This window comes from Ascaphus truei, chromosome 4, assembly GCF_040206685.1.
Source record: "Ascaphus truei isolate aAscTru1 chromosome 4, aAscTru1.hap1, whole genome shotgun sequence".
NCBI lineage: Eukaryota > Metazoa > Chordata > Amphibia > Anura > Ascaphidae > Ascaphus > Ascaphus truei.
In genome coordinates this window covers 10337264-10359577 of record NC_134486.1, presented here as the reverse complement: position 1 = coordinate 10359577, position 22314 = coordinate 10337264, and the positions used below count along the sequence as shown (strand labels likewise).

The window sequence follows — 22314 nt, the reverse complement described above, 5'->3', positions numbered from 1 at the left end:
TAAAACAAGGTATTTTGATACCTTAACTAGGTAAGTATTTTGGTTACTAGAAAAAAAAGACACTTTGCAGCAAAACTGAAACTTGTCTTAAGAGGTCATCCCCTATATCCGTGTTTCCTCAAGCAGGGTACCAGGGAACCCTGGTTTGCCGTGACCTGCTGAGGGTGCTGTGGCCCCAGGGAAAGCCTCCTGGTTGGAGAAGTAGAGGCGTTAATCTGCCTCCTCTCTCAGCTCGGTACTGAGGGGGGAGAGGAAAGCCTCTTCATCTCCAGGTAGCTGCTCACGTCTTGCGCTGCTGACATGTTTCAGGTGTGTGGAATGAGTGTGGGGCGTGTGATGGCTTTGTGTGGGGAGGGAGTGGGAGGCAAGGGCTTTCTGTGGTGTATGTAAAAAATGGGCTGAAATGAATGTGGTGAGTAAGAGGGTGAGTGTGCTGTGTGAGAATGGGGGATGAATGTGGTGAGTAAGAGGGTGATTGTGCTGTGTGAGAATGGGGATGAATGTGGTGAGTAAGAGGGTGAGTGTGCTGTGTGAGAATGGGGATGAATGTGGTGAGTGTGCTGTGTGAGAATGGGGGATGAATGTGGTGAGTGTGCTGTGTGAGAATGGGGGATGAATGTGGTGAGTAAGTGGGTGAGTGTGCTGTGTGAGAATGGGGATGAATGTGGTGAGTAAGAGGGCGAGTGTGCTGTGTGAGAATAGGGGATGAATGTGGTGAGTGTGCTGTGTGAGAATGGGGGATGAATGTGGTAAGTAAGAGGGTGATTGTGCTGTGTGAGAATGGGGGATGAATGTGGTGAGTAAGAGGGTGATTGTGCAGTGTGAGAATGGGGATGAATGTGGTGAGTGTGCTGTGTGAGAATGGGGATGAATGTGGTGAGTGCTGTGTGAGAATGGGGGATGAATGTGGTGAGTAAGAGGGCGAGTGTGCTGTGTGAGAATAGGGGATGAATGTGGTGAGTGTGCTGTGTGAGAATGGGGGATGAATGTGGTGAGTAAGAGGGTGATTGTGCTGTGTGAGAATGGGGGATGAATGTGGTGAGTAAGAGGGTGATTTTGCTGTGAGAATGGGGGATGAATGTGGTGAGTAAGAGGGTGATTGTGCTGTGTGAGAATGGGGGATGAATGTGGAGTGAGTAAAAAGGTTGTTGTGATGTGTGCGGGCTAATGTGAAGTGTGCAAGAAGACGGTGAGGTGAGTGTGTTGGGTGTGTGCTTGTGAAAAGTAGTGTGTATGCGAGGGGGAATAAGTGAGGTCTGAAGAGCAGGGGTATCCTGAGATTGTAATTATTTGTCAGGGTTGCCTCTGCTCAAAAAAGGTTGAGAACCCCTGACCTACAGTTATGTGAAAAAGAAAGTACACCCTCTTTGAATTCTATGGATTTACATATCAGGACATAATAACAGTCATCTGTTCCTTAGCAGGTCTTAAAATTGGGTAAATACAACCTCAGATGAACAACAACACATAACATATTACACTGTCATGATTTATTTAGCAAACATAAAGCCAAAAGGGAGAAGCCATGTGTGAAAACTAAGTACACCCTTACTGCTTCCATAGGAATGAAGATGCTAAGTAGCAGACAGGTGCTGCTAATCAAATGCCCTTGATTAATTGATCATCAGCAAGTGTGACCACCTCTATAAAAGCCGAAGTTTTAGCAGTTTGCTGGTCTGGGCCATTGAGGTGTGTGTTAACACAATGCCAAGGAGGAAAGCCACCAGCAATGATCTTAGAGAAGCAATTGTTGCTGCCCATCAATCTGGGAAGGGTTATAAGGCGATTTCCAAATAATTTAAAGTCCATCATTCTACAGTGAGAAAGATTATTCAAAAGTGGAAAACATTCAAGACAGTTGCCAATCTTCCCGGGAGTGGACGTCCCAGCAAATTCACCCCAAGGTCAGACCGTGCAATGCTCAGAGAAATTGTAAAAAAGCCAAGAGTTACATCTCAGACTCTACAGGCCTCAGTTAGCATGTTAAATGCTAAAGCTTGGCCGAAATTGGGTCATGCAACAGGACAATGATCCCAAGCACACCAGCAAATCTACAACAGAATGGCTGAAAAAGAAAAGAATCAAGGTGTTGCAATGGCCCAGTCAAAGTCCAGACCTCAACCCGATTGAAATGCTGTGGTGGGACCTTAAGAGAGCTGTGCATAAACAAATGCCCACAAACCTCAATGAACTGAAGCAACGTTGTAAAGAAGAGTGGGCCAAAATTCCTCCACAACAACTGATAGTGATACAGAAAACGATTACTTCAAGTTATTGCTGCTAAAGGTGGTTCTACAAGCTATTGAATCATAAGGTATACTTAGTTTTTCACACATGGCTTCTCCATTTTGGCTTTATTTTTGTTAAATAAATCATGACACGGTGTAATATGTCGTGTTGTTGTTCATCTGAGGTTGTATTTACCTAATTTTAAGACCTGTTAAGGAACAGATGATTGTTATTATGTCCTGATATGTAAAACTATAGAATTCAAAGAGGGTGTACTTTCTTTTTCACACCACTGTATATGATTTCTGTATATATGTGTAATTTTAAGGATAGTGCCTAAATAATGTAACATTGTTGTATTATTTCCAAAGTTGCAGTGGATTACGCTGAGTTCTACATCATACAAACTGTTCACCAGCGGTTTCCAACCTTTCTTTAGCAACCCCAGCCTTCGCTGTCCCCCCACGCCTTGTTTTTTTTTATACACCAGCAGCCTCCCTCCCCCACTTTAGCTCCATCCTCTTGCCCGTGCCCTGCCGGTGATGGAGGGCGGCCCACTAAGGTGGCTTGTACAGGAAGTTGGGCGCCACATCCACCCGGGCCTAACTTGCGGCTCCCCTCCGCTGCCTGATGGGTCTCTGACAAGCACATTGCAGGGAACCGTTAAGGGAGGCCCGCGGAACCCCGTATGTAACTAGGGTTGCCAGGTGTCCAATATTGAACCGGACTGTCCTGTATTTGGGCACTCTGTCCAGTTAAAAATTAGAGGTAGTACTGGACAAAATGACCTGACCGTCTTGGGTGGCAGCAGGATTTCTCCGAGCACGGAGAGAGCAGGGATGTTACTAGGGGGCTGGGCAGCTTCCTCTATCCTGACTGGATTCTGCTGGGTAATGCAGCCAATCCGGAGGAGGTCTCAGGAGCCTCGGGTGGTGCCAAGGAGAGGATGAAACAGCATGGAGCGGTGTGTGTGTGTGTGTGTGTGTGTGTCAAGTGTGTCGCACCTATCTCCACTGTGTCCAGTATTTTTGGAGAAGCCACCTGGAAACCCTAGATGTAATACACTGATGTAGACATACTTAGTATTTTTCATTTTTTTTTTACACATCCAGATGAGTTGAAAATTTACCAAATGAAATGTGATGTGAACAGTTTCAAACTAAAGTTAGTTCAGTTATGTTGGCACATCATGCTGTGTATTTTGTCCACATAATTGTTTGCTTCCTCGGCTTCATGGATGACAGATAAAAAAAACAAAAAACAAATGAAGCTGTTTTCGGAATCGTCCTCTGGTCTCTCTAGATTGTTCACGCTGCGATAGAGATTATTACCTGCTCCTCACAGCAATGCTCGTCTCTACATACAGTACAATGCTTGTGGTTTGAGGCCTGCAGTATGCATGCAAACTCATTTGGATCCTTGTTATGTCTAGTCTCAGAGCTAAATCCTCCCTGTTAGATTGGATTACTGATTGCTACTGTAGCTGCACTCTTGGTGTGTGTCATGTTATTATTGTAATGTAAACATAATGAAATATTGTAGTCAACACACAGGTTTAAAGTAAAGTACTACCCCCAGAAGTTGGTATTTATATTCATCTCCAAAGCCAGTCTGCAGTGCAGGTTGCAATCTGTAATATCCAGTTATAGAAGTTATTTATATCTTGTGCATAAACTTGTTGCCTTTTCCATACACTAGTTTTTAAAAAATAAATTAAAAAAAGGGTTTCCTCCCTAATGAGCAGTGTTCGACAAACCTATACATTTGCTCGCCCCGGGCGAGTGGATTTAACCCCCGGGCGAGTAAATATTGGCCCAAGCAGCACACGTTTGGTACTAGGTGGCAAGTAGATTTTTTTGTGATTTGTCAACCACTGCTAATGAGTATACATTTCTAATGAGGAATGATAAAAACACTTTGTGCTTCTAAATTCATTGTGATATCTTTTGGCCTTCACTTATGTTTCATGATATAAGCATGTACTTTATACGTCTGGCATGTATACATCCTGGTTTGTGACTAAGGCTTGTTTTATAGTTGGCGCGTGTGCTAATGCTCGTGCACGTGAATCACACTTTGTGTGTATGGTCTGTGCTGTGACAGCTGGACATGGCTATGATGCGAACGGGTAGGCAGACAACGTTCAATTTCAGTGCAACATGGTCATTAATAAATATAAACAGATTTAGTTAGATGTAATTTACAAAACTCATTTAATTGTTTTTGACTTTTGAGAAGAAACATAACCAGTTCGGAGCATTATATAACCGCTGCTTTTAGACATTTTCAGAATCAAGCCGTTCTGATTATGAGGCCTGGTTTATTTTTGTTCCATGAAGCCAGGATATCTCGAAAATCTGTCCTGTTGGGGGTTCTCGAGGACTGAAGTTGAGAACCCCTGCAGTACATGGCAAAACTTTTCTCTTGTTATTGTAACTCCAAAATATACTGCTTCATGGCAACTGTAATAACTGCAGTTTGTAACGAAACCCAAATGTTAGCTCACTTCCTGAAATGCCTTATCTTTGCGGTTTTGCATAATGGGGGGTGCTGAATGACAATGTCTAACTGAGCTGTAATTACTCACGTTTTCTAGACACTTGCAACATGTTTCACTGTATGTTCTTTCCAGTAGCATGATTGAGGACAGCAGCAAAAGGAGGGGGACGATGGCGGAGAAGCGGCAGCTCTTCATGGAAATGAGTAAGCTCTGCCACTTGTGTGCCATTATTCACATTACAATCGCATGCTGTTTTAGGAGGAATTACAATATGTGCATTTATTTTACCCATGATAATGATTTTTGTATCCAATTTAGAAAATCTCCAGGTGATTGGAAACCTATTTTGGGGTGTTTTGTTGACACAGACCGTTGTGTAGTTTAGATGTTAAATATTTTGAATCTACAGTGTCGGCTCACTATTTATGGTGGTTAGGAAGCAGGAATACGCTGCAGGCGATCGTGTGATGCATGTTAATAGTCCCGAGTTTTTTGTTAATGTGAGTTGCACACTGCTGTGTATTGGTAACTTTTCCATCCTGCTGCAAGTTAGAGAAGCTGTTTCTAACAGCAGGCGTGAGACCCAATGTAGAAGCTTGAAGTGACTCACTTGTGCGCGTTTGCATGATTCTCATCTAGAATTATTCACATTTCGGTATTCATTGTATGCACTGTTTCATGGTCTAGTAATCTCGTTTTAAGCCGAGTGAGACACACAGGTTAATTATCAAATGTTTTCCACATGTTCCACAAGTCAGTTAGAAATAAAGTTCTGTGTTTGAAAAATATCTGTATTTTTGTCACTACCCTTCCGTATGCAGTACGTTGCTCTGAATAGAAAAGGGCCAACAAATGTTCTTTATGTTTTAGAATTTGTATTATTTATAACAAGCCACTAAAGTTATGGTGGGTAAACAAGAGTAACAATAACTCTGCACCGTACAGTGTTAACTACATAATAAAAATACCACTTGTGAGCACATTCACATCTCAGGCTGAGTCCCCGGTAGTCAAGGCGGCGTAAGCGCCACATACCACAGCACAGCCCTCTATGGGGCAGGCCCCAGTAGCTGTGTGTGCGCAGGCAAAGCGCTGTGATGCATACACTGGCAGGGAAGACAAGACTTTTGTGGCGGCATGCAGCCAATGGCAGGGCAGATATGCTCCGTAATGGCTCCGGTTCCCTATAGCTCCCCTACAGACCGCTGATCATGGCTGTAATCGCTGCACACGTCACTAGGCGCATGTGCAGCCGGGAGGACTGGGGCCGTAGCATGACCGGTCTGAAACCCTGCCTTTCCCCATTATCGATTGGCAAACGGTGAGTCCACTGCAGCCAAGGATTCTGGGCAATGACATGCAAATGAGCACTAGCAGTGAGTCACTTTTTAATTATCCATATCAATATGAACCCCAATAAGCTTATTAGCAACAGGAGACAAGCATAAGAAAGTGCCAAAAAGTGCATCACAAGGGTAAGTATCGCACTCACACGGTGTGAAATATAACACAGCATTTGAATAATATATTCAGTATGATCACACTCATCCAATTGTATTGTTTTCTTCCGTCTGGTCTGCGCCGCTGGGGATCTCCGAGTACCGCTGATACTACTCGTTCCGCTAGTTCGTTCCCACAATGCTTTGCATTGGGACAAGGGATAACCAAAGATTCAGAAAGGATTCCTCCAGTTCCTCAGGAAATAGCCAAACGCATTTCGTGTCCCTCAGGGGACATGAGAAATGGCTGATCACGAAACACATTGGGCTATTTCCTGAACGTCTGGAGTCCTTTGTGATCCTTTGGCTATCCGTAGTCCCAACGCAAAGCATTGTGGGAAGAAACGAGCAGAAAGAATAGTGTCAGCGGTACTCAGAGCTTCCCCAGCGTTGCAGACCAGACGGAAGAAAATACGCCATTGGAAGAGTGAGATCATACTGAATAGGTTATTCAAATGCTGTTATATTTCACACCATGTGAGTGCGATACTAACCGTGGGATACATATAGAAGCAATATCGCACTATTTGGCACTTTCTTGCACTTGTCTCCTGTTGCGAATACAATTTTAGCAGGTGGGAGTGGAGAAATCTCAAAGATGAGCTGCAGCTGAGAGACCTCAAGACACATTACACAATCATTGCAAATGTAAGTGTTTTTTGTGTTATCCCACTATAACACTATTTGGAGTGTCACCCTGAGTTGTCACCTTGAGGCACTTCTTTTCACTACATTTTTTGCTTTCAGTCCACCTAGGACATTATACATTACTGTCACTAAGAGTGGGATTTAATATTTATATTTATCACTGATTAGCGCACCAGCAACAAATGAAATGGTTATTTAGAGTAAGGACAGTTACAATGGGGGATTCATTACCCATGGAGACTGTGATGACATCTTTTTAGAAAGGAATGGTATACAGGGATATACCAAATAAGTAAACATGGGAAGGATGTTGATCCAAGGAGTAATCTGATTGCCAATTCTTGGAGTCGGGAAGGAATTTATTTTTCCCATTATTTGATATCAGTGGATGATGTGTCACTGGAGTTTTTTTTTTGCCTTCCTCTAGATGAATAAGTAAGTACGGATATAGGATAAAGTATTTGTTGTCTAAATTTAACATAGGTTAACCTTGATGAACGTACGTCTTTTTTCAACCTCATCTACTATGTAACTGTAGCGGTCATGTAAAATGCCTACAGTCATCTCTCCTGTTGGCAGTAAGGCCTGGTAAGTGTGGGCATGCCAGCAGTAATTATGGAGGTTTCCCCTCACACCCTGGTGGGGTGCTCTGTGTATGGCTGGGACTGGTCACATGCTCTGACTCCATGGTTAGTGATGTCAGAGATGTGTCAGCCTCAGAAGCTTACATAAGGCACAGCACTGTGTTGCAAAGTTAGTTGCTGTCTAGTTCTGAGTTCTGTGAGTGTTGCTGGAAAGCTCTTGTCAGAGCTGAGGAAGGAGCCAAAGTTCTATCAGAGTGTCCGTTATGTTATAGTAACTCCATGGGAGGCTGTGTCCAGGGACCTGGCACAGGGCAGTGATTCCTGCGGGAATAGTGAATCCCTGATCTGGGTGATATACCTAACTAAAGGGAGCACTGGCGAGATGAGCGGCTGAAGATACTCCTTGTGGAGGGCAGTTGCCTGCCGTGTCAATAAAGATGAGTTCAGCCAGAAACCCTCTCGTGTATCTATCTGGAATGAGTGTACAGAGAGGAGCACCACGGAGGAGTTCCTCGCCAGGATCATCCCCATGCGGACGCAGGGACCCTGGTGAGGTGGAGGCGCTGCACTGGAACTAGGTGAGACTCAGCACACTACCTCAGCTGCCTGTCTGACGGGTTCTCCCCACACACCACCATGCGGGAGACTCAGGAGTCCTGTAGCCAGCAGGTGCACCATATGACATATCCACACTGTAATGGGGTCCGGTTAGACCACAGGGGCCAATGTGAGATTGGGTGGGTCAGGCCGGGCCAGAAATACCGTTACATTTGGAGGCGAGCTGCTGAGATCAGATCTGTCATCAGGACAGGTTTTAGCTAGGTCACTTGGAAACAGGGAGAGTGTCTGCTGCCACTTTGTGCTGAGTAGGGACGGACCTAGGGGTAGTCAGGGGGCTGACGGGATATTGTCAGTTCGCAGGGACAACCTAGGGGCCTGAAGGGAGTGAGGGGTCTGGAGCGGGCTATAGCTGACCGAGTCACCTTGAGGCAGTGCTAGTTGGTAGGATGCCAGAAGGGATAGCCTGTTAACTTGGTCAGGAGTCCTGGAGAGGGTCTGCGCTAGGCTGACCAAGACAGGTAGACGCCCCAAGTACTGCATGGCAGAGCCAGCCAGAGTACCTAGCCATTCCAGACACTCACCGTAGGGAGCACAGACTGGGAGGAAGGAGTCACAGCAGACACTGAGAGAGTGAGCCTAGCCTGAGGTAGTGCAACACTGAGTCACACCTAGATAAGGTACACATGTGGTGGTGCATCTGAGCTAATCTTTATTGTACCGGTGTGGTGGCTGCCCCGCAGAGTGGAGCCTCATGTACGACAACTGTTATGAGAGAGTGGAGGATCCGCGTGGCGCGGAGAACGTAAAATGGCGGACAGAGGCTGATGGGGAGGGCACCCGTGGCGTGCAACCCACTGAAGAGCAGACTGTCGCCGAGTTGTCATTGACCAGGCTGCTCTGGAGCGGAGCGAAGGCTATGGCTGCCCCGTTTTTATCCTGTATGGGACAGCGAGGGGCCACCCTTGAAGAGTGTGAAGAAATTGTTATAATTGGGGGAGAACCCCGTGAGGAGAGCGAACGAATGGACTTTTTGGGTGCAAAAACCAACCAAAATGGCGGTTCCCGCTTGCTAGGGAAACCGCATGGGACAGTTACAGAAAAAATGGCTGCTGCAGGACTTGCACAGAGCTGGCCGGGAATGGCGCGAACAGCAGAGCCCCGCCCTGAAGGGGGGCATGGCGCGAAAGCTATGGCTGCGCCGGGATGGACAGTGACTAATTCAGCCCCTGTGCTGAGTCAACCGTTGAGTTTATGGGACCCTCCCCTGATTTCTACCAGGGGGAGTGACTTTCAACTATGGCCTGTGGGAATGCACCCACTGGGCCCAGGGACTGATATCCAGACGGCGCCACTACAAAAAGTAGTTCCGGCCGTGGAGGTGATTTGCAAGCAAAGGTACCTTGTGCAAAAAGCTGCTGCAAGGAGAAGGCGGGAACTAGCCGCGGGAAAGGACTCCAGCTCTGGGGAGGAGACTGGCGCGAAAACGCAGACCGCGCCCACCAGGACTGAGAGAGGTGCGGCCTTAATTAAGGGGCATGATATTCCCCTGTGGGACCCGCCCATTATTGCAACCCCTGGGGGCGGGTTCCAACTCTGTCAGAGAAGGGAGGAGCCGAAGCAGGGAGTGGCGGATCCAGCAACTTCCACCAGTCAGTTGCGAGGAACCACAGAGAAGGAGAGACCTGTACAGGAAGTGACTCCTGTACCAAGAATGGCCTGCTCCTCCACTGTGGGCACTATGGTCTCCACCCAGCCCTACTCAGTGCCCGGCGGGGTGCTGGTGGTGAGGGTGGCCAATACAGAGACGGTGGTCGGGCTCTGCCTACAATGCGGGCTGGCCGGAGGTACTGTGAATACGATGGCACGTTGCCCTCATTGCGGGACTTTGTATCTGTGGCCTATGCCCACATTCGTCCCAATACAGCCTGCTGACCCCCCGGTGGATGTGACACGGCGCTCTGCTGAGTCCCCGGGCGCGCTGTGGATCAACCGCGCGAGTCCCGGAGACAGGGGACTGGAGCCGGTCAAGTCGGCTGGGTCACTGGCCATTGAGGCGGCTGGATTAAACCCCGCGACAGGGGCAAAGAGACTTTCACCACGCCCCGCGACCCCTAGGTCGGGGCGAGGGGACTACTCTGATGAGGACCTCCGTGAGCTGGCGGTAGCAAGAACGGAGCGGAAAAGACAGACGGGGAGAACGACGCCCCGTGGGGTGAGTGACCGGACGTCCCCCGCAGATCGGCGATCCGACCGACGGAGTCCCGCCATCCCAGGACCTGGCGGAGATGGGAGAGAGACGCCTACACCCCTGCGGATGGGTAAGCCAAAAAGCCCTATCTCTTACCTGGTCACAACAGACGGCGAAGCGCTGGAAGGGCCGTGCCAGGCCCAACGCGCACGTGGAGGAACGGCATCACTTCCGGTGGCGACGGCGGAGCAACCGGATGTCGTCGTGGAAGAAGAGATCCCGCATGGGGGTCCAACGCGAGATGGCGACGCTTCCGGTTCCGGGGAGGACGTCACTTCCGGTGGCGACGGCGGAACCCGGGAAGGGGAAGCAGCGACGCTTCGGCGATTGGGGGAAGGTCCCCGACCGCTCGTATTGCCCAGAAAATGGAGAGACGAACTCAGGACTGAGGAGGGTGAGACATCATCCTTGGACCAGTCTACGGACAGCCAGGAGCGGGTCGTAACCCCGTGGGGTCCCGTCCCATGCCCCTATACCCAACCCCATGCCCTAGCTAATGTCCCTACCCCTATCACACGGTCACCGGGTTCACCGCCCAGCTTGGAACTTGTGGACATACCTTTGGGGGGGGAGGAAAAACGGACTGGGGAGAGGCAGCTCAGTGGAGCTACGGAAGGTGATTCACGGGGAGGAGAATTGAGGGTGGCGGATACAGCACCCCAACCGGCAGTAAAGGCTCCGGGGTCCTCGAGGTGGTTCAACTCGCGATCCACAAGGTCGTCAGGGGTATTTTCATTTGATGACGACCGGGAACCAGGGCCTAATCCCTTTAAGGAGACCCGGTGGTGGGCTCCACTATTTGAGGGGTACTCCGCGTGGATGGACCGTACTCGGTTCCTCATCCGGCGGGAGGACGTGGTAGATTTCTGGTGGAGAGAGGGAGAGTTTACACCCGAGCAGAGGGACAGGGAATTACAGGAGAGGTGGTTCCAGCTGGAGCGTAGAGACATAGCGCCCATGGGTCCTGACACACTGTCAGACCCAGTAGATTCTGATGAGCCCCTATCATGGGTGTTACCTGGGAGGGCAGGTAATGCGGATCTGACCAGGGTCAGTAGGGCGGAGAGGGCTATAATAGTCAAATATAAAAAATCCCATGGGTTGGAGTATCCCTATGTTCCGGAGCCCCTGATGGATGAAATTGAGGACAATAGGGAAACGTGGCTCCAAGAAACTATAGAGCTGTACTTAACCAATAGGGGGAGCGACATAGTAGGTAAAAAGGCGGAAGAAAGAATAGACACCCTGATGCGAGTGTGGAGCATAGGGAGAAATGTTCACAAACATAGGGTGACCTATGTGCCAGAGAGAGGATCACCTAGGCATTATTATGTTACGGTCCTGGATATGGGTAACCGGGAAGTGAGGAAACCTGACCCAGATCACTATTATTAAGGGGGTACTGAGACATTACGCGGGTTCGTGGCTGCTGGTCGGGGCGGGCTTGGCGGATGACTGTATTCATGTGTACTGTATTATGAGGAAATTTGTGTGATGTTAATTATGTTTTCCGTTACAGTGCTTCCTGGAAAGAGGTATACAAATTTAGGTCCCAGCGAGGACGATGGGATTCACCAGGGGGAGAATGTAGCGGTCATGTAAAATGCCTACAGTCATCTCTCCTGTTGGCAGTAAGGCCTGGTAAGTGTGGGCATGCCAGCAGTAATTATGGAGGTTTCCCCTCACACCCTGGTGGGGTGCTCTGTGTATGGCTGGGACTGGTCACATGCTCTGACTCCATGGTTAGTGATGTCAGAGATGTGTCAGCCTCAGAAGCTTACATAAGGCACAGCACTGTGTTGCAAAGTTAGTTGCTGTCTAGTTCTGAGTTCTGTGAGTGTTGCTGGAAAGCTCTTGTCAGAGCTGAGGAAGGAGCCAAAGTTCTATCAGAGTGTCAGTTATGTTATAGTAACTCCATGGGAGGCTGTGTCCAGGGACCTGGCACAGGGCAGTGATTCCTGCGGGAATAGTGAATCCCTGATCTGGGTGATATACCTAACTAAAGGGAGCACTGGCGAGATGAGCGGCTGAAGATACTCCTTGTGGAGGGCAGTTGCCTGCCGTGTCAATAAAGATGAGTTCAGCCAGAAACCCTCTCGTGTATCTATCTGGAATGAGTGTACAGAGAGGAGCACCACGGAGGAGTTCCTCGCCAGGATCATCCCCATGCGGACGCAGGGACCCTGGTGAGGTGGAGGCGCTGCACTGGAACTAGGTGAGACTCAGCACACTACCTCAGCTGCCTGTCTGACGGGTTCTCCCCACACACCACCATGCGGGAGACTCAGGAGTCCTGTAGCCAGCAGGTGCACCATATGACATATCCACACTGTAATGGGGTCCGGTTAGACCACAGGGGCCAATGTGAGATTGGGTGGGTCAGGCCGGGCCAGAAACACCGTTACATAACTATGTATTGTCCCTATAAGCGTATGCCTGCCGCATTACCCAGCTTTCCAGCACAGCCTGGGTTACAGAAGTGCATACTGTAGCCAGTAACCCTTCTCACAGACAGCGGTTTCAACCTTTTGGGCCTCATCAGTGTGAGGCTGGTTGCTGGCTGTGCAAGGTGAGGCTGGTAAGTGGCTGTAACCAGACATTAATAAAGTAATGGTGGGTAAAAAAAAATAACCAAGCTCTTCCACCGCGCTTTATTAACCCAACTGTTCTGTAAAGCAGTGTAATACGGCAGGCATGAGCTCATGGGTCCATGCTAAAATGGGTCAAAAGTCAAGTGACTCGCTGGGACTGCTCATTTGCATGTCATTACCCAAAATCCCTGGCTGCAGTTGAAGCACTGTTTGCTAAGCGATAATGGGGAAAGACAGGTTTGCAGACCTGTCTGAGACATGCAAATGTACCCACAAGTGGTATTTTTATTTATTATTTATAAAAACTTTGTGTATTCCATTAAGTTACTTTCTTTTTTTATTTGAAGGGGCTCAGAATTTTGATGTCATACGGCTTTCAACATACCGGACGGCGTGCAAACTTAGATTTGTACAGAAAAGATGTCATCGTAAGTTTTTGTTTTTGTCACCTGAAGTGCAAAATAAACTTGGGAGACAAGTGAATAAAAACCCCGATTTTGTTTCCTATTCGGCCTTTTTAAAAAAATGTTATGAGAAGGTTAAGTAATGGATTGTAACACTGGTTCTCTTAGAAGTGATAACATGATCTCATTATCAAAGTGTTAGTAATAAGATCGCAGCGACTATCGTTTACTTGTCATAGACACTTTCTGGACCATGGTGTCTGGATCTACGCTTTATATTTAGTTCTCCAGATTATACGGAAGTTATGTACAGAATCTGTGACACAATGGGGTGTTGCACAAGCTGGATTCCAGCAGTAAAATAATTCATACGGCACAGAAACAAAACATTATTTCTGAAGTTCATTTCCCTTTCCTCCAGGAAAACCTTTTCTATGGCCTGAAGGAGGCAGGTTATTTGTGATGTTTGTTTGGTTTCGCTTTTGAGTTGGTGTGTAAAGGAATCACGGAAATTGAGTTAACAATTAGTTAATCAATAGCGTTGTACAATATAATGTTCTTCTCCGATAAACTACTGAAAGGATGCAATGTCAAAATGGAATTTGGGAGCAAAGTGTAGATAATTGTTTTAAGAGCCTATTAAAGGTAGAAGAGTAATGTCCTTACTCGGTGACCACAGCCAATTAAAGGAGCAATCCAAGTGGCACTTTAATAAAAACTTTATATATATATATATATTTTTTAATTTTTTTAAAAAAAAATTTTGTTTTAATATATGCAGCCTTTGTTTACCTTGTATTGAAAATCAATTACCTAATTTTGTGTGTGTCTGTGTGTGTGTGTGTATTTACTGCTGCTGAGCGCACATCAAAGTAAATTTTGTTTGTCTCCCCAAGCGCCAAGCTTGGGAGAGCGTACGTGCACAAAGGCAATCCTTTGGGGGGGCATTCATCCACCTCTTTGCTACCTCCTTTCCCTCTCCCCCCCTTTTTATTTCTTCCTTCCCCTCCATGCTTTTTGTCTTGCTATCCCCATTGTCATCCAAACTCCTACCTACAGTATTATTTATTTTTTCCCGTTTTCAATTTGTGTTTTCACTTTCTTTTATATTATTTCTTTACATTCATAGTGTGATTGATATAGTGGCAGCCGACCCTTTCACTCGCAGAGGATCGCAGCGAAGCAGGTTGCCAGCGGAGGAGAGCAGGAAACACAGTGCTATTGCAGGGCAGACACCTGGAGGGGCGTTTCACTTCACCGTGCTCGGGCGTGCTCCTCCCCGTACCTCCGAAGCCCCTGCGCATGCGCTCACACACCATCACGTTGCCGCCACCTGCACTACCCTGCTCAGCCACCTGCACACATCTTCGGCTGCCCGCCCGTGCACATCATCTTGGCCGCCCCTCGCGCACAGCGTCTGCTGGCCCGCGCACCCAGTTTTCGTCGCACGCCGCCTGCGCCCCCCCTAAATAATCTTGCCTCATTGCCCCCCCAGTTTGCGCACCACTGCATTACAACACACACACTCTCAACCAATCACCACATACACACACTCACCACATACACTCAATCAATCACCACACACACACAATCAATCCCCCCCCACACACACAATCCCCCCACACACACACACAATCCCCACACACACACACACACACACACACACACACACACACACACACACACACACAATCCCCACACACACTCAATCCCCACACACACTCAATCCCCACACACACTCAATCTCAACACACACTCAATCCCCACACACACTCAATCCCCCCCCCACACACACACACACAATCCCCCCCACACACACACTCAATCTCCCCACACCCCCCCCACACACACACAAACTCAATCCCCACACACACTCAAATCACCACACACACACTCAATCCCCCCCCACACACACAATCCCCCCCCCCCACACAAACTCAATCCCACCCCACTCACACACACAAACTCAATCCCCCCCCCCACACACACAAACTCAATCCCCCCCCCCCACACACACACAAACTCAATACACACACACACACACACACACACACACACACACACACAAACTCAATACACACACACACTTTCACCTGGGGGGGGCGACATGCTCCGATCCCCCAACCCCCATGCTGCTGAAAACTGGTGCGGGAAGCAAACAGGAAGAGAAGGAGGGGCTGTCTGTGTGCAGAGAGAAGCCCCGCCCCCTCTGCAAGACACAGACATAGAAGCAGCAACACAGAGCTTCTGGCCCCGCCCCCTCTGCAGGCCCCGCCCTCTCTGCAAGACACAGACACATAGAAGCAGCAGCACGGAGCTTCTGGCCGCCCGTGCACAGCTCTGCCCGCCCCCAGGTTTCCCTGCAAGCAGTCCGCGCCCCCCCCCCCCCCCCTTCATAATCTTGCGCCCCCCCCAAGGGGGCGCGCCCTACAGTTTGCGCACCGCTGACCTAAGCTACCAATTGATTTTGTTATCCGTAATTAATGAGCAAAGATTCAGCTTCCCAGGGTTCACTAAATGGCTGCCTTTCAGTTTCAATCAATGCTTCAGTCAGTGTAACTCAAGAGGTACAAAGTATTTTTATATTACTAAGGTAAGATTATGTGTTACAGTTCGCAGCTCAAACTGCTGGGAATATTGGCAACACATTATCACAAGCACAGCTGGGGGGAGGTGGGCTAAACCTGCTATAGAAATCACAGGATGCTCAGTATATTAAACTAATTAAAATTGGCATTAAGAGTTGACAAAAAAAATAATGTAAGTGTTATCTAATAACACAGAACTGATTTTATTTAAAAAAAAAACACCAAACATGTAGGATATTGAATGGAGTGCTCCTTTAAAGGGACTTAGTTTGAGATTTGCTGAATTGTGACACTATGCAGTAATCTTTCAGAGAATGGGAAGTCAAAGTTGAGCGCGCCATGTACTCATTATGCTCACTTGTATCTTATGTATGCAAAATGTGTTTTCCTCCAGCTGTTCTAAACACAATGACCACAGGATCTATTCAAATAACAAGCTTGAAATTTAACATTTTCCGCTACAAAATCTGTGATAGACCAAGCCATCTGTGACTAGTTTTCTGCAAAGTTGCAGATTCTTACTTTTAGATTAAAAAACATTTTTATAACCACGGGTGATGTGCCTTTTTCCTAACACAGAGCTAAATTCCTATAAAATGGTAATGTTTTTCTCATCTGGTTTTCTTGCTGTTTAAATTACTTGTAAAAATTGATCTGTTACCCTAAAAGTTCCTGGTAACCCCCTTTATATGTTAATTCGATTATCATGTAGTGACACACTTATGTGTACTGCAAAAGTAAGAAAATGATTGTAATAGGTTAAAACCTTTGGGCACTTTGTGTTCCTTTCTTTTCTCGGTCGGATTTGCTGAACATGTACAGTACACAGTGATTAATATACTGTCACTAGGCCCTAAATGCCTAGTGACTCTGATGCTGTATTGTTCATTTACCAACAAGTTAATGGTTTTATGCCAGGATCAATCGGGACACAACGTGAGGGATATTCTTATTCCGCAGTTGTATGCATAAAAATCAACCCGTGTTTTGATGAACATTGTGATTTGTTTTAATTTTTTTTTGTGTATTGTAGCTTCCTCCCATGCTAACTGGGTATATGCAAGTCCAGAAAAACAAACCAAAACTTAACTGCGCAAAAGTCTCCTTGGATCCAGTGGAGTATAGTAGTTGAATACCCCTTTTGCAGCTCCTCTTTTTGAATGGAACGATCCAAGTCTCTCACGGGACAGAGCGCAACAAGGTGAGTATATATCAAATTGTATAGTATATAAAAGGTCAAATCCCAAATTATAATTTAATTAAAAGACGTAAGCTCCACTGAACACAAACTAGGAGTTCTGTGTGGGTGATGGCTTCCAGGGGTGGTGCGTGACACCACTCAACCTCTATTGAGGCCCTGACGAAGCACCTGAAATCTGAAAGCATAGAGATTGCACAGACAGCTACATATAGTTTCATCTTCGTTTCCAGTTAAGTTCGAGTGGTGGAGGTTGGGTGGGAACACAGACCACCCCTGGAAGCCATTACCCACATGGGACTCCCGGTTTGCGTTCGATTGGAGCTTACGTCTTTTAATTGAATTGCAAGTTGGGATTTTACCCCTCTCATACTATAAAATATGATATATACTCCCCTCTGTGTGCTCTGTTCTTCCTTTTATATGTAAGCAATGACCTCCATTGGCATAGCACTTGCCTGGCGTCTGATGTCACGGGGTATCCAGCGTTCTTCACTTGGCTTCTCCTGCTTAGTCAGGCAGTATAACTCAATTATTTTAATATCACAGTGAATCGGGATACCCAGGAAGAGTCTTCACAAAACTTTAAATACTACAGAGTAGTGTAAAACAACAAATATAATTTAAAAGGATGCTAGGATGGAGACGCAGAAATAAAATAGTTGGTATTTGTTTTTATGCTCTAGGTGCAGCAGTGAGATGTCTCTCAATAACTGGCTCTTACCCGCTTCATGCAGTGTGCAGGTTGAAACATAATTTGCATATACTGAATGATATAGACTCTATTTAACTTTTCACTACAGATGAAATCATTAAATACACTTTCTAAATGCAGAGGCACAACAACCACTAAAGCAAAGTCTTTAGCACATGTAACTTGTATTAAGCTGCAATGAGAAGTAGATACAGGCATACCCCGCGTTTACATACGCAATGGGTCCAAAACATGTATGTAAAGCGAAAATGTACTTAAAGTGAAGCACTACCTTTTTCCCACTTATCGATGCATGAACTATTCTTTAGAGGTAGGGTATTGCTGTTCAGGACGTGCCGGTGTCCTACTCACAGGCGCACGTGTGAGCTGCCGTTTTCCAATTGGGCGAGGGGAATCAGCACATCACTACTACGGCGGTCTGTAGGGCTGGATAAGTGTCCGTACTTGCGAAGTGAGCATACGGACACAAGGGAAGGGTGCTATTGTAAATGTCCGTAAAGTGAAGGTCCGTATAGTGGGGTATGTCAGTACTGAGGAGACACCAGAGTTAAAACTGTATAGGGTTCTCCTTAAAAGCAGGAGTGTTTTACTAAAAACAGATTAACATGAACCCGAAGTACAATGATCATTTATATGCACATTAACGCAAAAGTACCATAAATATAAAGGAAAGTATACAATATTTTAAGTCAAGTGCTTAAAATACTATTGTGGGACTGCTTACACGTGTGATGCAATTGTGTGGGAACTGCTCCGTGATGGTGCAGGGGATTAAAGTTTTGCTGAACTGGATAAAGCTTCAGTGGAACAGATGCTGTCCAAGTTGTAACTTTAAATTGTAAACAAACAGATCCTCACAGTAACTGATGGTATGGGACACCTTACTTGCTGTGCCTATCCTCACTTGTAACACAGCACACAGATTTACAGTGGGCAGGCAGATTAAAAACCTTGGGCAGTCTCTATAAATAAAATATATTGTAATCAGGGATTGTGTCTCACAATGGCCAAGCAGGATTGGGTTACTCACTTTCTCTTCTCTTCGTAGAAGCTGAGTAACAGTGCAGTGCATCAGGAAGATCCAGGAGATGTCTCGGGATCAGTATAGGGTATAAAAGTCTTTTAGTAGATGGAAAAGCTTGTCTAACATTGGCATATTACCTGAAGAAACTTCATCCCAGGAGCATGAGAAGAGCTCTCTAATACTGTGACTTTATTATATGAAACTTGCGCTGCACATTAGTACCTCGCTGAATCTGTTCTAAGTGCACTGATGAGCCAGACTGATGGAGAGAAGGTCTGTCATCTGAATTATAGGAGCACACTTCCTCAGTCTCCGAAGTCCCTCTCGGAACTACTGACTTTCATAGAACCTTCTCTTTTAACAGCCAATCACAGTTCAGTGGTGCGAGCTGTTAAATGGCTCCTGTTCTGATTGGTCCACACCGCCAGATTAAATCCAATCCGCAAAACAGAAAGAATCAGCTTGGGGGTGAGTGGGCCTGGCAGTGGAGGGAGTTTGCCCCTCTAACCTGCCCAGCAGGTGTCAGCCCCACCACCCCTATCGCGGGCTGGTACAAGACTTGATTACCACAGGTTTGATACTAATACTCAGAATGTACCATTCAATTGCTATAATATCCTGCAATAAAACTGCAAAACTATTGTTTCCACATCATTTTATACTTCCTTACAGAGAATGTTGAGTAACCAAATGACAAAACCGATTCCTCTCTCCCTTTTATTGCCAACTCTGCAATATAAAAGCACACAAGTAAAAATTCATATTTAATAAAAAAAATTTTTTTTAAAACCTACCACATCACAAAATATTGTTACAACTGATATGCAAGTCAAATACTGTATGTAAATTAAGTAAACTATTTGCTTTAACTTTAAGGTAACAAATTAGGTCTTTAGATTTTTATATTTCAGAATTGTTCTTTTAATAATTGTAGTACAGTACTTATTTTGCCAGTCCAAGTAATAACATTTTTGGGAAATCTCATACTATATTTGGATAGTTCAGATACTGCATTATTTGCACAAACGTCAGTCAGAAAAGTAAATGAGAAAATGTTGAGAAGATAAAAATTCAATAAATTACACATTGCTTTCAGTCGGAACGGGAGATTTGGCTGCGACTCTGCCGCACATGTCGCCACCAGGACAAGCCACCTGGCCGCAGGGCAGCTCATTGCTTGACATTTCGCCGCAATGTCTGCCGCGCATGCTCGGGACCGCAACACTGCCTTGATTGCCCGCTCTGACGAACCATCATCCGTGGGGGATATTTAAACATGCGCTTTTCAGAGCTGGCTTGTTGGGCGCGGGAGTGCGCAGTTTCTGTTGGGTTGGGCGTGGGAGCAAGCGCGTTGGACATTTTTGGAGCGCAGTGAAATGTGAGGTGGTGTGCTGCCCTGCGGCCAGGTGTGCCATATTATGCTTCATTCATTTAACCCTTTCGGGGCACATATTTCCCTAAGTTTAGTCCACAGGACAATAAGAAATGATATACGTTCAGTGTAGGTACCTGCCCATGTGCAGTTTGTCCTAACGGGGTTAGCAGGCTTCAATCATTTTTTGATCAAAAGATGCAACTAAACGACTCTTTTGTTATAAAATAGAATAAAAATGTAGAATCTAAATAATAAATAACAAGCCAATTTGGGAGGAGCACTAGATTGTGTTTGTTTTGCATACAGTAAAAGTAAGGCCAATTCTTTTCCAGGATATAGATATATCTATATCATTACACACACACCGGCCGTGATTTCTGATTTGTAATCCTCAGATTATCTGCTTAAAAATGCGCAAATTTGACGCTGCGCCTTGGATTGTACAATTTTTTATTTTATTTTCCAATTTCAGATGCGGATATCTGCAGCCGCGTATTGGTTTTGCTTCTTCTATATCCTGTGGATTATACACAGGAAATTTGTGCATGGGCAATCACAGATTTTGGAAAAACTGCAGCATTATGAAGCGTCGACGTTTAGAACTAACCTTATGTAGCTTGAGGGGGCGCGCCTGAAACATTGCAACTTTTTTTCTGTTTCATGCTGCTGCTGTTTTTAAAGATGCCTGATCCTTATTTTGGATAATACAATTATGTGAAGATGTTTTCTTTACAATGGAGTGCTGCTGACGCGTGTGCGTACTTGCACGTTCGCAAGGTCTTTAGAATCGTATACAACATTTTTATTTAGAACAGCTCAACAGTGCAGCTCACTGCGGAGCCTTTATCAAGACCGTGAGCCCAAATGCTGATCTGTTCTAAACAAACTTTTTGTATGTTTATACAACTTGCAAACTACTCAAATTTCTATTTATACTGTTACTCTCTTTAGCAGGTGATGTTGGACGTAACCCGGGCCCTCCCTTTTAAACCCTGTCCCATACCCCTGAGAATAACCCCTTCAAATTCCAAAACGGTCTGTTTGTCGCCCATGTAAATATCCTGCTGCCCAAACTGGATGAACTATAGGCATGGTGCATTATGCATAAACCCAAAGTCATTATTATCACAGAAACATGGCTAACTCCTAAAACCCTCGATGCAACTATCACCATTTCTAGGAAAGAAAGGTCAAAGCAAGGAGGAGGGGTGTTATATTGCAGACCCCTTACAATTTACAGTGTTAGATTGCTCCCCAAGCCCACCCTCTTTTGAAATCCTACTTGGCAAAGTTTGCATCTCCTTTTTTAAGCCCGTTCTTATTGATGGCATCTACCGGCCCCCTAAAGCCCCACTACAATCCCTGACTGCTATCACCCAGTTTATTAGCTCAATTTCCTCGTGGAAAAAGAATAGTGAGCTACTAGTTCTCGGGGATTTCAACTACATTTGGATCGACCCTAAAAACCACAAAATCCAGATACAACTCAAGTCACTTAACCTAACACAACTAATTTCCCAACCCACATGGACGAACCTGAAATCTCACAACCATTCCTTGCTATACTGGATTCTCTCCTCTAATCCCAGCAGAATCCAATCCTCTGGCATCCTACTTGACATTTTCAGTGACCATGCAATAGTGTACTGTGTAAGGAAAACAGATCACCCCAAGCAAGCCCTGAAGTTCCCCTCACTAGAACGTTTAGGAACTTTAACCCACAACAGTTTCTGACTGATCTTGCCAGCTGCCCTTGGTACAGAATCGACTTAAATCCCGACCCCCGATTCTGCACTCGACTATTTTCAATCCGAGTACTTAAAACTCTGATAGACATGCTCTACTATGCAAAATAAGAGTACGGGGGGGGGGCACCTTCTGTGGGTGACAAGCGACCTCATGGTGCTCTACCATCTTAGGGATGCTTTGTGGAAAAGCTACAAAGTAACTGGCACTACTAAGGATCTTAACTACAGATGCCCGCGGAATATGTGCACAAGGCACGCAAAAACACAATATTACTCTGACAATCTTCATCAAATCCAGCTAACTTCTGGAAGATTAACTATAATATATTCCAGCCTTCTAGCCATCAACAGCCATGTAATATCATTAAGGAGGATATTACCCTTGCAAATCCCACTGACATT

At 46.1% G+C, this 22314-nt stretch overlaps 1 protein-coding gene across 11 annotated transcripts in view; it reads left to right on the top strand.

Annotated features, from left to right (window-relative positions):
* Positions 1-22314, top strand: part of DTNB (dystrobrevin beta) — a 339918-nt gene that overhangs the window by 57157 nt on the left and 260447 nt on the right. For 9 of the 11 annotated variants that reach the window (XR_012800853.1, XR_012800852.1, XM_075595325.1 and 6 more), the window contains 2 exons: positions 4862-4932; positions 13208-13288. The exons of 1 other annotated variant lie outside the window; for it this stretch is intronic. Coding sequence is in view for 8 of the 10 variants with exons in the window: in XM_075595325.1 (XP_075451440.1) it covers positions 4862-4932; positions 13208-13288 (152 nt within the window). In the remaining 2 variants the exon portion in view is untranslated. The remainder of the gene's footprint in view (positions 1-4861; positions 4933-13207; positions 13289-22314) is intronic. One more of the 11 variants, XM_075595324.1, reaches the window with a different exon arrangement.